At 37.7% G+C, this 15,307-nt stretch overlaps 1 protein-coding gene across 7 annotated transcripts in view; it reads left to right on the top strand.

Annotated features, from left to right (window-relative positions):
- AKT3 (AKT serine/threonine kinase 3) overlaps window positions 1-15,307 on the top strand; it is a 164,894-nt gene that overhangs the window by 113,735 nt on the left and 35,852 nt on the right. For 6 of the 7 annotated variants that reach the window (XM_067293338.1, XM_067293340.1, XM_067293341.1 and 3 more), the window contains 2 exons: window positions 6,792-6,914; window positions 9,077-9,205. The exons of the other annotated variant lie outside the window; for it this stretch is intronic. In XM_067293338.1, the coding sequence (XP_067149439.1) occupies window positions 6,792-6,914; window positions 9,077-9,205 (252 nt within the window). The remainder of the gene's footprint in view (window positions 1-6,791; window positions 6,915-9,076; window positions 9,206-15,307) is intronic. 7 annotated transcript variants of the gene reach the window in all.

The following is a 15,307-nucleotide window of genomic DNA, read 5'->3' on the forward strand; positions in this document are numbered from 1 at the left end:
AAATGAGGGGTTGCATTTTCAAAGCATGTTTTTAACATCAGCCTGTCATTTTGATGCCTGCCTCTTTGAAAGATATCTTTCTGCCCTACCAGAATGCAGAACAGAGCCCACCAGGAGTGTTTTCAACTCCTTTCTTACTATTGAGGATATTCTGATGTTGGGTTTTGATCAGGCCTGGATCTTGTATTTCTCTGCTTTGGGTGGTGGTGCTTTGTGGCAACTGCTGCAAACATCTTGCATCATGGGTTTATCGTTGGCAGCCTGCTTTTGTCCATTGGCCTTGGAATGATTTCAGTGCACTTCATTGAGAGTGGGTTGCGAAGAAATTCGAAGGACTTCATATTTGTTAAAACAGACTTGTTAATTCATAAAACTATTCAAAATAAGATGCACTACATTTAGCTAGCACTTCAGCCGTGTGTAAGCATACCTCCTGATACTGCGCACAGACTATTCCCTTTTTCTGTTTCCCTCTACTGCTCTCTCTAAGTTGCAAGGAGGTTTTGTTTCCTTGCAATAGTTTCTTGTCAAAGGTGTTGAAAACTCATTTAATTCTATCCTTATAATAAGAAATTGACTGTAGTAGTATCATAGTACAGCTTTGAAGAACCAATGTCAGAAGTAATATCTTCAGTTGTGCTTCTGTTTAAAATTCCTTTAGATTGAAGATTTCTTTTTAGTTAAGCAATTGTGCCTGAGTCAATTGCTTGGAAACTTTCATGGATTTTGTATCTTCCGGGACTGCAGTACCCAGTCTTCCAAATGAAGGCGTTCTGTTTGAAATTTCTGTTAGTATTCTTGACTCTGACCCAGATGAAAGCAAAGGAACTCCACAGTTTAGGCTTCCGCCCTACTGCGGTAATAAAAACTGTAATCAGTACTAGGAGTCTTCAGTTCCTCTTTCCTGTGGTTAGGCAAAAAAAAAGAACAATAAAAGAGAAGGTCGCTGAATTGCATTCTGAAGGAGAAGAAATTGTGTTAAAATGGTACTGAACGAGAATCCTCTGTAACAGTAAAATATCTAGATCCCTGTTTAAATTAATATCCCACCAGAATAGTAGCACTTTACCTTACCCTTCCCTTGCCTATGTAACTTCATATTACTTAGACTCAGTTAGTAAGTGGGCATGTTATACTGAAATGTAACTGCTTCTGTTTTACTGATCTATGTGTGTGCTTTTTTACTGTGTACAAAATATTTACTTACCTAGTTTTATTTTGACTTCCTTTTAAAAAAGTATTTTCTGTAGCTAAATATATAAAAGCAAAGCATTAGAGAGGTTGTTTTTTTTTCCCCAAGCAAATTATTCAGGCACAGAAATATGGAATGTATTTTTTTTATACTGACAACTTTTACAGTTACAAGACCCAATCTTGAAATCTTTGTTGTGGGCTGAAAGCTTACTTTTTCTTTTTTTAGTGGTGCTGTTGGACTCTGGATGAAATGTTTAGCAATGTCTATTGATCTCTAATATTTAAAAATATTAAATAAATCAGATACTATAAACTATGTTGCAAGATAGAGCTAGGAGGGTACTTCTAGCATTCTGTTTACTTCTCCATAGCTTTGTGATCCTGAAGAAGCTACATTAAAGTAGCATCCAGACAGTGAATTTTGATTTTAATAAAAAAAAATTCATCTGGCTTAGTTGAGATGACCTAATTCTGTTTTCAGGACTTTGAAATGGCACATTTTATCAATGTGTGGTAAACAAATATCTGCAATTTTACATGATAAATTCTGTGTTCTTTCTTTTGCTTCAAAATATAGAATGTTCATGTAAATATTTTCAAATAACAAAGCTATCAGTACTTACAGTCAAGCACAGGCTACTTAAAAAAAAAAAAAAAACTTCATTTACCTTCATCTTTTGCTGTCCCCGTCCTACTAACAATTTGAGAAAAAGTATAAGGCTGTATTGATGCTTTTCCTGCAAGTATTGATTTGTCTATTTTTCCTTTTATAATCCATATAATTTTGATTACTATGTGAATACAGGAAGCTAATAGTTTATTACAATGTTCCCCAAAATCCTAGGCTGCACAAAATGGTGTAAACTGTCGTATAAAAACAGTGTTCTAAGAATGGCTCTTTTTTAGAGAATACTTTGGGAGTATGTGTTTCCCATTTTTAATTTCCAGTATTTTGCAATAAAGGTTTAAAAGCTTCAAGAATGAAATTTATTACATACATTACTCTGCAGAATACATTGATTAAGTTGATTAATAAGTTGATTAATTTCTGCATTTTGCACTTTCAGGATAATTCCAAATTCTATACTCTGTTGCAAGACTTAATTGGTAATTATCTGCATAATAAAATTAGACTCTAAAATTTGTTCAGATGGTTTCTCCACACCAGAACTCTGAATTTCCCTTCTACTTGGCTTTTTTTTTTTTCCACAGCTCTTACTTCAATTCATTAGGCAAGAAAGAACCAAATGGTTTGTTGTAATTGAACAAGTGCTATTAGTGTCTAGAAAAAAATACAGAGGATTTACAACATATCTAATGAAAAATAACTGAATATTGTTGTAAACTTCATCATTTTATTTGGATTGTGTCCTGTTTTCTTTTCCTGAACTCTACATAAGAGAGAGTATATTCCTTGTCCTACAATTCTTACAGCCCCAAATAAGGTCCCTATATTTCTTTGGGTAAGAATTTGCCCAGAAGTGGTATAAAGTCTGTAAAGTAATCAAATAATTAAAATTTTCACAGCTGCTACTGCAAGTGACACTGCAGTCACTTTGTTACTGCAAAAGAGTCAAACCAACAGTCAAATATGAAGTGTGTTTTACTGCAGAGCTGAGCAAACCCATCATGCAATAGTGGGAGCCAGCCATACAAGTATCAACACACTAACTGTCTCACTAGCATCTGTAGAAGCTTAACATTTTGATACATATAAGGTTGGATCTTTTACATATTTGGCAGTGTGTATGCTTGGCTCTGCAGTTGAATGTACTCTCATATTTGACTTCTGTTTTTATTTGTTAATATTTTTCCATTAAAACTTTTTATTAGAAAGATATCATGGCAACATTGTTGTATAGTTTTTAAATGAAGCTGTACCAGCAAATTTATAGCTACAGTCCCAACTATAGCTATAGCACTGTCATATGCTTACTTATATGTATTTGGATGTTACAGTTAATGTATACCATTTAAAAAGTTATGCACACAATGTGCCAAATCTATTTCTACTGCAATTCCAATGAATTTATCTCATATTTAATAACTGTAAATCGATGAATAATGCAAATATATGAAGCTTTTCTCCTAACTTTCCATCAGATTTCTTCTTTTCATTCCCTGATTTAATAAATCAAATCTTCTTGTTGCTACAGTTGTAAAAGCAGCCTGGTGGCATAATCATTCCAAAATAGCGAACCAACTAAATAATTAGCTGATGAAGATTTCTCTTTGGAATTGGAAAGAAATCCAAGATATCTAATAAATGTCATTCTGTACATTTTTAAGAGAAAAAGTTGCTGTAGTTTCATGGAATTAAATTTTTCTATTACGATTTTTAAGTTTGCTTTAGAATCTTTGGCATGTATCTGAGTGTATGAATTTTAACATACATTTAAATATATCTTTCGTTCAAAACTAGCATATATGGTTTGATAATAACTCTGCTAGGTGCTGTAGTAATATGAACAATGTTTATAACAAATGATTGTAATGTTAAACTTGCAATGTTTTACTTATTCACAAAATAGTTCATATTTGCTATCTGACCTGTTGCCTACTCCTAGGTGAGTAAGGCCTCAGGTCCCTACTGTTTCACACGTGATTAGTCACACTTATTGTTTGGGAAGGAGGATGCCACAGCCTGTGTACATGTAAAACTTCTGCAGGGGCTCTGCTTCACAAGTAGAGATGTCTGCCTTGGACATCTTTAGTGGTCCATACCCATGCTGATGCCAGCCTGTCAGGTGCATACGGAGCAGAGGCTTGACCATGACAGTCTACAGCTGGTTTTGCTTTCTGCATGCTGCACCAGGCTGCAGTCTGTGGGGTCTGAGTAGCTGCCATGGGAAGAGCAGAGCAATCCCAGCAGCTTGAGTGGGTAAAAAGCTCCAGGAGAGTAACTCACCCCTTCGCTCAGGAGAGCCCTCATTGACCTGTGTTCTCTTAAACTCTCTCTTGTTCGATAATTCGTTCTTTCTGAGCCACGATAATGTCAAAAAGGTGCTTATTATTTTTGCATCTAGTCATATGTGAGGGAAATGCTTAAGGATTGATTCAGCTGTGTGTGTCTCCGCTTTGCGAGTCACTGGTGAAGGGGATTTGGATCTGTTGGTACCGAGCAGGCACACTAATTTCTAGAAATCTTCCTTGGGCTTATGAATCCTTGTCAGATATGACATTAAAATAAATTGACTTGGGAACTCAGAGTCTCTTTGACAAACAAAGAACTATCACTAGTTGTTTCTAACTGGCCATTATACTTTGAAGTTAGTATTTTGAATGAATGCTGGTAATATTTTGTTGAAAATATTAACAAAAAAAGTCTTTGTCTACTGTGGTTATCTCCTATCAGATTCAAATCGGGATTCTTCTTACACAAAGTAATATGTCTGTGCTGCCAAGTATCCTGAGGTTTCAGAATTTTCCAAGGTTTTGCTGCTCAGCTGCTGGATTAGTCTCCTTTTCATATAGAAAATTGTACTAGTCGTTTGCACAGATATGAACATAGGGCTAACTAGATGTTATGACATAACTTTATGGAATACATTTGTTATGCATACACATAAAAAGGTGATCGAAAGCTGCCCTTTATTTTGAATTACTTTTGAGTCTATCAAAAATCTCCGAAAAAGAGTGACGCTAGCTCTTTTTTTTGTAAAAGAGATCACAAAACAGACATAAGTGCATAAATTACACAAGAGCATTTGGCTTTTTTTGGATGAAGGTCTAATTATTTAACAGCATTTATCGTCTATTTAAATAAATATCTTGCAGGAGAGGTGTGGAAAAACTAAAAAAAAATTTGGAAATATATTTACTCTTTTCCTGATTTTGTAATATACGAGACAGAAACAGACTCTTAGTTGCTTAGATGGTATTTGTCTTTAATTTCTGCTTGCAATTAAGCTGTGGGACAGTTGGTACAGACTACAGTTTACTACAGGTAGGTGTGATGACATAATCAGGGAATGGTCCTTAAGGAGGGAAACGAGCAGCAGAAGCAATTGAAATACCTACAAGACACTGAGACTCTGTCCTGCAGGAACTCCAGCGTTACGCAGGGGCTCTGAGCATTCAAGAAGAGGCTGAACAAGCAGTGCAGGTGCAGTGAATAAAAATGAAGCATTCTCTTTAAATCGAATGTATGTCAAACTACAGTTGCTCAGTTTGCCATGAAGTCTCTGCTTATACGAATATAGGCAGTCAGAAGGCTTGGTTTATTTAGGTTCAAAAGAAAGTAATAAACATTTTGTTGAGGTATGACTGTCAGGGAAGAAGTTGACTTTAAATGTTCATAGGACTGTGTAATTACATTTTGAAAAATTCATACACTTAAAATAACTGCAGTAATCTTAAGCTGTCCTGTGCCATGTTAGCAGTGCAAATTACCAACAAATGTAAGGTGGTAATGACGGACTGAACACATTATTGTCTCTTTCTTCTGTACATAGCCTGCGATTTTGGATTTCTCAATTACTTGATATTTTTAGCAGTGAAATTGAAAAATATACATTGTTGCTATGGTTTTCCTTGGCTGTATGTAATTTATAAATGAACTTATTTTCTGTATTTCTGTTTTGTTGATCATTAGCTCTTGTTCTAAAAACAAAAACATCCTAATTTGAAGAAGTAAGGAAGGAGGTCCATTTGGTCTTATGTAGAATACAGAAATATACTTACTAATCTTTGTTTAAAGACTTCCCAAGCTTTCTTAATGCAGAAAATGAAACTGTCCGTTTCAGAGTAAATTTGCATTAAATAGCCAAATTCTAGTTTTCTGTGTTGTTCCAGGTCCTGAGAATGATGCTTTATCAGATAAGAATCTGATAACATTACAGAACTTCAGCTTCACCTTACGCATTTTCATTGCAGCTGAAGTTATTGGCAGTACTTAATGACTAATACTTTTCAGTTTAAGAAGGATCTGCAAAGTACTGTGTTAATTAGGAAGTTTTGAGGAGACCAAAAAAAAACAAACCAAAGAAATGTATACAGTGTAGCAAAGTAATATAATAATAACAATAGAATATATATAGATTTCTTTTTAAAAGCCCTAAATAGTTGTCTGTTTTCTTTTTCTAATGACTGTGATAGGTTAGCATTATGATTTAGGTGTTTTTGTAAAAGGCAAATTCACCTGTTCAGTTGAAGTCTACCTAAGAACTAGACATTTTTTCAATTCAAAGATAAGTTACTAAATTACTGAAAAACTTGAGGCAGAACCAGTGCCTTGATATTTTAATATTTCTCAATGGCTTAAAATAAAAACATGAGGAAGTGGTAGAGGGAGAAGTACAGAATGATGCTGCTGCATACTTGTTTTTTTCCTCTGGTAACTGAAGGTTAAATGAGTAGCAAGCAGAATGCCTTAAACAAGATTGGTATATTGATTAAAATGCTGATTTAACAGCTCACTTTCTCCCTTTGGAAACCTGGAAAAGATAAGCCAGCTGCTGTCTAAGAGTGCTGAGTGTCCACTGAGAGTGTACTATCTATCATCACAATATGGTGATGAGAGGTGTTTTATGTTTGTGTTAATTTCCCCCACTAAATCAGTAATTATTACAATCCTGTCCCTGCTGTTTACCCTGCAGCTGTTTTTCCATTTGTCGAGAGAGCGGGTGTTCTCAGAGGACCGCACACGCTTCTATGGTGCAGAAATTGTCTCTGCTTTGGACTATCTGCATTCTGGGAAGATTGTGTACCGTGATCTCAAGGTAAAAAAAAAAAAAAGAAAAGAAAAAAAAGAAAAAAAGTAATCAAATTTTTGTTTTTGCAGAGACTATTGGGACAAACACAAAGTAATTATAAAGTTACACTATTCAGAGTTAATGGGGAAAAAACTCTGTGTTCGGTTTAAAGTTCCATGTGATACTGGAGGAGCCAGTTTGATACAGTAATCTATAGATAGATATGTTCCTTGACTTTAACTTGGTTAAAGAAAGAAATGACATACCCTAATGATACCAGCTGAGGGAGATTTACAAACTTCTGATCCTTTTCTTCATTAGTTATAACTTAACTTAGAGTTCAGGAAGAATCTCAAATATATTTCTTTATTTCCCCAGATCAGGGAAATTGGGAAGTGGGGAAATGTGACTGTATTCTGTTTATGTCACCAAAGTAGTATTTTCCTGTATGATTTCAGAACATTTAAAATAGTTCAAAACACTACAAGTAGAATTTCAGCCTTAATTTTAAAATTATTTTGTCTTATGTATCTTAGGAAAGATGCATAATGGTAAAATATAGTTCATCATAGATTTGCCTGGGCATAGAGTGGGAAGAAAAGAAGAAAGAACATTTTTGTTTGATTTTTTTTTTTTTGCTTTGTTTTTTTAGATAATTATTTCCTCTGTTACCTGAAGCTCCTTAGGTACTATGCTGCAGGTACTCCCTGTATGACCAGATTCCATGGAAAATGCCCCTGTTTTCAATAGGAACATTTTCTAACTTATGTGGGAAGAACCTCTACATTCCATGAAGCAACAGGGAAATAAAATTCTTTTTTATTACTATAAAAAGCCTTTAATTCTTTGTATGAGAAATTGTGTTTTTCCATTATACATATGCACTAGTCCAGTTCATTGATGTATTTCCATTAGAGCAATTGAAGGGAAAGAGGCAGTTGCAGGCAAGTTTTGCTCAGGGAGGCAGACAAAAACCAAAATACTGGTTTACCTGGCTATGGCAGAATCTGTTGTAATAACATGGAATACTGTGACATCTTGGAAAAACATGAAATTGTCTGGTCAAGGAATGATAGGTCATGATATTAGGTTTAAATTCTAAATAATAAGGAAAGAGGTATTTCACCTTATAAATCTTCCATTACACATGTCATCTACCTGCATCTTCTTTTATGAAGCTGTTTCACTCAAAAGAAAATAAACACCATTGAACTGTTTCCGACTTTATGCAGACTTAGGAGAACGACACTATCATTGTTCTTGGTTGGCATTTTCAGTGTATACCTTATAATAAGAAAACAACACTTCTTTGTTGAGAAAAGTTGTTCAGAAGTATGTTTTACTTGTTTTTAGTTGTATCTATATTAAAATTATTGCTAATATCGTATCCGAAAAGCTTTGGGGAAAGTGATGTTAGCTATGTTTTTGAGATAGTCCTCAGTAAATATTGCAGTAGTTTTCATTCCTGTTCCTTAAATACTTCCTAACAAGCTATATTCTATTTTCACTTTTCAAAGCAAGGATTATTTATTTAAAAAGCAATGCAAAGCATCCAGAAGTACACATCCACTGGCACTATTCAAGAGAAATATGAATTAGTCTTTTGCAAGTACATAAGGAGGAATTTACCTAGTGTTTTTTCTTCATCAGTAGCCTCTCTTCTCCCACTTTCGTCTCTGTTCTTGAAAAGGTTGTGGAAGATGCAAATATTTTAAGGATTTATTTTCAAAAAATGGTATTTTTAAAGGATGCATATTAACTGTTTCATGACGGTACAGTAAGTAAAATGTATCTTCATAAATGAAGATCATGTATCAGCAGAGGAAACCTATGAAGTCTTACTGAATGATAGTCATGATTGTAACATTGAATTGTATAATTGTGTCTTGAGAATATTTAGAAAGTGATTTTGCTTGCTTTCTGTAGAAGATGCACAAAACGTGTTAAACTTCAGACTGAAAGGCCATGCTTTCATTGAGCTATGATTTACTATTGTAAATTGTAAAATAGTATTAAATAATTATTTAAATGGTATAACAATAAATTCTGTTAAATGCTGTTGTAAATTATGGACTAATTATATTGCATTGCGAGCAATAATTCCATAGCTTTTTTAAAAAAATTGATGTAATGCATCAGCCTTTCCTTTTAAGAAATACTAAGGGAGCATTTTTTTCCCCAATACACAGTTAGAAAATCTAATGTTGGATAAAGATGGACACATAAAAATTACAGATTTTGGACTTTGCAAAGAAGGGATCACAGATGCAGCAACTATGAAAACGTTCTGTGGTACTCCAGAATACCTGGCACCTGAGGTATGATTTAGAATATATTCTTGCAATACAGCATAATTTTTTTTTTTCATGTAATTGTAGACTATAGTGTTTGTGATGAAAACTGTTCATCATAGTTCATCAAAGAACTGACTGTCTGATTAATTTTGTCACTAATACTCTGCTATTTTTATTCAGAATTGTATACACTACTAGTCTTTCTTTTTAGTGATAGTCTGTATGTATATTGATGTTGTGCTTCTTAGCCTTTAAAATGGCCTTTAACATGCATTTTCCTTCTGATGTTTGCCTTCTTTCCTTGAAGCTTTTATCTTCCAATAATTTCTTCAGAAATAATCTTCCAGCTCTCTTGTCACTTGGAACATATGAATCTATTTAACTGAGCTGTATAAGTAGTGTTTATGCACCCGCAATGGAGGGAAGGGTGAACAGGAAGGTACTGAGCTGAGTTTTATCCAAACTCCCCAGTTGCAGGAAGTTGAAATTTTAGATATTTCTGCTAAAAACAGTGAGTGTATCAACCTCAGCCCTGGTTGAGGCATGCATCAAGAACTAGCCGTTTCCCAGTATGTATGCCCAGGTTGCATCCTAGAATATGCCACCCTACCTTTATCACTAGCCAACACTCAGAGTGCTAAACATCATTCTTTTCAGGGATTGCCAAAAAGATGGACAGAAGGATCTTGTTTTGATTCCCTTCACAGTTCTCATCTGGCCACTCTAAGGTCTGCTGAGGAGACTCAAGTTACCCAAATGCTCCAGTATCAGTGCTGTCAGCTCTCACATTGATGCCTACTGAAAAAAAGGTGTCAACATTTGGTTCTTGTCCTGTCTGACTTCAGTCAACTGTACTGACTGGTGCTAGCAGATGTCATTCTGCCTCTCCTCTTGGGTTGCCAAATGCAGCTCTAGCATTGACATGAGAGACAGCAGTATTTCTTTACTTAATGCCAAGGATTCTGTGTATCCTGAATAAGCCATTATTTCCATTGTTGTCTTCATTCAAGGAACACTGACGTAGTACACACCTGATGCTGATAGACTTTCTAGGCAACTTAAAGGGGTTGACAAGGTCCTTCAATCCCACCGTTTTTTTAAGAAGCATTCTTGTGCAGCAGCTCAGCACCACCAGAAAGTCTCCATTCTACATCTGTTTGAAGAAAAATGTGCCTTAGATTAAAGTGAGGAGACAGAGAGGCACTGATTCAGTCTGGCTCTTTGCCCTCTTAATTCTGGGAATATTGAATCCTGAGTAGCAGCATCAAGCCCTGGACGCTATTTCAACAAGCTGTTTTAGATTGCCTTTGATACCTTATTCAGAACCTTACAATTAAGGGGTGTCAAGGAAACTGACTGGGACACATCACCTTCTGGATACTGTTGGCTGGTGCTCAAGAAGTTAGGATGATCAGGTTTGAGGATTCTGTTTCCAAATTTCTTAAAGCAAATTTGAAGTCTCCTTAATTTGCGCTCTAAGAGGAAATTGAAACTGTTCATAGTTTGTTATGAGTTTAATATGGCACTTACAGGTAATGAAACCATTTTGGATCTTAATGAGATCTTTTGATACATTCTTTTTCTCCCATTATAAAGAACCAGTAGTCTCAGGAGACACAACATTTCTCTTCATCTGTCTGGTTCCATCTTCCTTAATTCTTTCAGCAGCAAAGAAAAATCTGAGCACTCATGCTCTTGGGCTACAGGTTTGAAGTACCAAAATAATTTTTTTTGGTAAAGTGTGTTTGTTCATTACAGCTGTTTGGTAAGTCATCAGCTGCTCTAGTTATGAAGATAAACTCGCTGATATCTGCTGTCCTTTGCAAAACTCCATCCCATAGATTTCAAGAAGACTTGGATACGGAGTTTTGCTATCCTGTTTAAAAAATTCTGACATGTCTCCTTCCTGTTTAGTGCACAGACACTCAACATCCATCACCTTTAAGGATTCCAGAGCCATTCTTAACCTGCTTTGAGCCTTTCTCACGACTGCTTAGAAGACGTTGTCATTCCAACTGTTTTGCTTGGTACAGTGGCCACTTCTTGTGTGTTCTAGCCCCAGCAACTTGTTCCAGCGCTTAGAACAGCACAAGGGATGGTAGTTATCATTGGCATAGACTACAGTGGTCATTGCCAGCTCTGACCCCCTCGTTGTCTTCCTGTCAGCAGTCCTGAAAACACTCTCAAAGAGCACAAATATCCTCTTCAGTTTCTTTCATCTGCTTCTCCATGTCTCACTTTTGGAAACGTGTTTGCTGTCGTCCATCAAACTTGGCAATTGATCATTCTGGCTTTTAGACACTTTCCACAAGTTATGTGATCCAGTTTGTCTTTCTGTTCTATGACAGACCCATTCTCTCCTCCACCTCCCATTATGAGTATTTTTGGAGATCCATCCTGTACAAATCTGTCTTGTAGGAGATTGACGCCTCATTGACTCTGGGAGCCATAGAACTCATCCCCCTGTACCTCAGAGGTAAAGGTTTTAGGACACACTCTTTTTTAGCCAAAACTAGAAGGTATGACAGATATCAGTATGGCTTAAGAAGACTCGATGTCTTTATCCACATGTTCATATTTAAAAGGGTGAAGTTAGCAATATATGAACACAGCTACAAAAAACAAAGCTTTCCGTTGGTTCTCTCTGCTGCAGTAATAGTGTTTACCAATGCATTGCTGGATAGTTGCTAACCTGAGAGACAATTATATCTATTTTCATGCATGGGACAGCTGATTGATAAAAGGACCATTAAAAGACTAGGTCCTCCATTCTTGTCATATGCATGTGTCTGAGGATGAATCACTTCTCATTGTAGTTCAGGCCATAGAAATCATTACCTTTTGGTCATTCAGGCCAAAGTCTTCCTACTTTTGACAAATTGCAGATCTTGAACTAATGCTATGGCTGGACTTTATCCTGTTGCCATGGTGAATTCTTGCTTGTCCCAAGACAAACGGCAGCATATATTTACGTTTTGCCCAGCCATGATAAGTGTACTGTATTTGCAGATACTATTCAGCCTCTCTTCAGAAGCCAGATAATCTGCACTTCGGTGGAGAGATCCATTCAACAGCTGTCCTTTAATAATACTTTTACATCCTGCTCTTTGGTTTAGGTCAGTTGTGATGGTTGCTTCCCTTCTGCAGGCCATTTGGTGTAGCATCCCATGTACAAGTTGGTTGTAGTTACACAGTACGCTGTGATAGTGTACTGCGTAACACTCAGGATAGTCCAAGGTTCCTGTCTGTCAGCCAGGAAGCAGTTGACCCAGGAACTGTTGCACTGTCAAAGATCTACACCTAGCTTGAGAGCTGACTTGGTGTTTTCTTTTTAGGTGAAACCTCTATGGTTTTGCACTTCATGGTTTCTTAAGGGAATTGGGAAGGAGTTAGGGATTCAGTTCCAAACAAGAATTTGAACTGGGTTCTCTGAATGCTTGTTGGACCAGTGCTTTAGGCATACAGTCCTGCTTGCTATTGCATCTTTTTGTGAAAGCCAGATTACAGTTGCTTCCAACAGTAAAATGGGAAGTAGCTAAGCCTGTGTGAGGTGGACTCCCTCCTGGCCTGACATTCTTTCAGGTGAAAGAGCCTCACCTGCCTCACCTGCATCCTGGAAAGGTGATGGAGCAGCTCATCCTGGAGGCCATCTCCAAGCATGTGGAGGAAAAGAAGGTGATCAGGAGTAGTCAGCATGGCTTCACCAAGGGCAAATCATGCCTAACCAACCTGATAGCCTTCTGTGATGGAATGACTGGCTGGGTAGATGAGGGGAGAGTAGTGGATGTTGTCTACCTAGACTTCAGCAAGGCTTTTGACACTGTCTCCCATAACATCCTCTTAGACAAGTTTAGGAAGTGTGGGCTGGATGAGTGGACAGTGAGGTGGATTGAGAACTGGCTGAATGGCAGAGCTCCGATGGTTGTGATCAGCGGTGCAGAGTCTAGTTGGAGGCCTGTAGCTAGTGGTGTCCCCCAGGGGTCAGTACTGGGTCCAGTCTTGTTCAACTTCTTCATCAATGACCTGGATGAAGGGACAGAGTGCACCCTCAGCAAGTTTGCTGACGATACAAAACTGGGAGGAGTGGCTGATACACCAGAGGGCTGTGCTGCCATTCAGAGAGACCTGGACAGGCTGGAGAGGTGGGCGGAGAGGAACCTCATGAAGTTCAACAAAGGCAAGTGCAGGGTCCTGCACCTGGGGAGGAATAACCCCATGCACCAGTACAGGTTGGGGGTTGACCTGCTGGAAAGCAGCTCTGCGGAGAAGGACCTGGGAGTGCTGGTGGACACCAAGTTAAGCATGAGGCAGCAATGTGCCCTTGTGGCCAAGAAGGCCAATGGTATGCTGGGGTTCATCAGGAAGAGTGTTGCCAGCAGGTCGAGGGAGGTGATTCTCCCCCTCTACTCAGCCCTGGTGAGGCCACATCTGGAGTACTGCGTCCAGTTCTGGGCTCCCCAGTACAAGAGGGATGTGGCACTGCTGGAGCAAGTCCAGCGAAGGGCTACAAAGATGATTAGGAGACTGGAGCATCTCTCTTATGAGGAAAGGCTGAGAGAGCTGGGCCTGTTTAGCTTGGAGAAGAGAAGGCTGAGAGGAGATCTTATCAATGTGTACAAGTATCTGAAGGGAGGGTGTTGAGAGGATGGAGGCAGACTCTTTTCAGTGGTGCCCAGCGACAGGACACGAGGCAACGGGCACAAACTGAAACACAGACGCTTCCATTTGAACATGAGGAAAAACTTTTTCACAGTGAGGGTGACAGAGCACTGGAAGAGGTTGCCCAGAGAGGTTGTGGAGTCTCCTTCTCTGGAGATATTCAAAACCCGCCTGGATGCGATCCTGTGCAACGTGCTCTAGGTGACCCTGCTTGAGCAGGGGGGTTGGACTAGATGATCTCCAGAGGTCCCTTCCAACCTCAGTGATTCTGTGATTCTGTGAAGGTGTCCCTGTGGATCCACACTGAATTCTTTCCCAAGGTGTTATCGGAACAGCTCTTAATCTGAAAATAAGCTTACCTCTTGCTGTGTTTTCCCCACAAACCTTAGGTTTCTGAGACTGAAGTGGTCCTTCCCACCCTGTTTTGAAAAGGCTCTTTCTTTGATAGGGCCTGACCTTTCATATAGGACCTGAGACTGACTGTTTTAATATCTGGTAGATCCAGAAGAATGTCATTGTCCCTGTAAAGATCAAATGAACAGTGGACTACGTAAAAAAAACTTTTTTGGGATTGTCAGGTTGGAGCCAACTTTAGTCACTGGAACTCAAATTACTTTTCTGCACAGCCACTGATTTATTGTTCCTGACACCTATCTGGAAGTTTACGCATACCTTCACCAAGCACTGTGCTGATACAGAGGTGTCCAGGGCTTTAAGATAGCTGGTCCATATGTACATCCCTTTCCCACCGTCCTCTCCAAATCCTTCACAATAATCCAACCCCAGTATTGTACAGTTCAAAGAAAACTAAGGTGGCATTGGATATGCTCTGTCTTACATAGTCCCATTCCAAGTGTAAGAGGTGGTAACGGGAATGAATGCATTCTCTAAGAAGATATTTGCCATTGTCAAATAGTAGGGCTTATATATGTTTACAATATGAATGTACATTTCAGCCACAATTATTGAAGAATTCCAGCTGTACATAGCTTTTTTTATTTGTGAAATTCTGTAGCCTTTTGACAATAATTTGATTATCTGATAATAATAGAATACCTTTATCCTCTGCAGTAGAATTAATGCAAACCTCATTTTTTATGTAGGTGTAGTGGTAATGCTTAACATTTCCTCCTGTTCTGAGATTTAGCGGTATTCCCCATTTGAAAGATATAAAATATTTTACAATTTTTCATTCCTTAGTAATTTTTCAGGAAGAAAAGACTTTGGTTTCTTAGGTGTCTGTTTCCACTGTTGTCCTTCAAAGTATGCTATCACACTAGAGATCATTGTGATGCCAGAGAATAAAGATAGATCTAATGTGAAGAAGATGAATTATGATCCCACTTAGGAAATGGAGATATACTCTTCTTGAATTTTTACAAAAGAAATAAAATGTTTCTTTTGCAATTTTTGCAGTGGCAAAGGCAGGATGGGACCTTGTGACTTTTCCATAGGGTATCACTTGCT

Source organism: Apteryx mantelli, chromosome 3, assembly GCF_036417845.1.
Source record: "Apteryx mantelli isolate bAptMan1 chromosome 3, bAptMan1.hap1, whole genome shotgun sequence".
In the NCBI taxonomy this organism is placed as follows: domain Eukaryota; kingdom Metazoa; phylum Chordata; class Aves; order Apterygiformes; family Apterygidae; genus Apteryx; species Apteryx mantelli.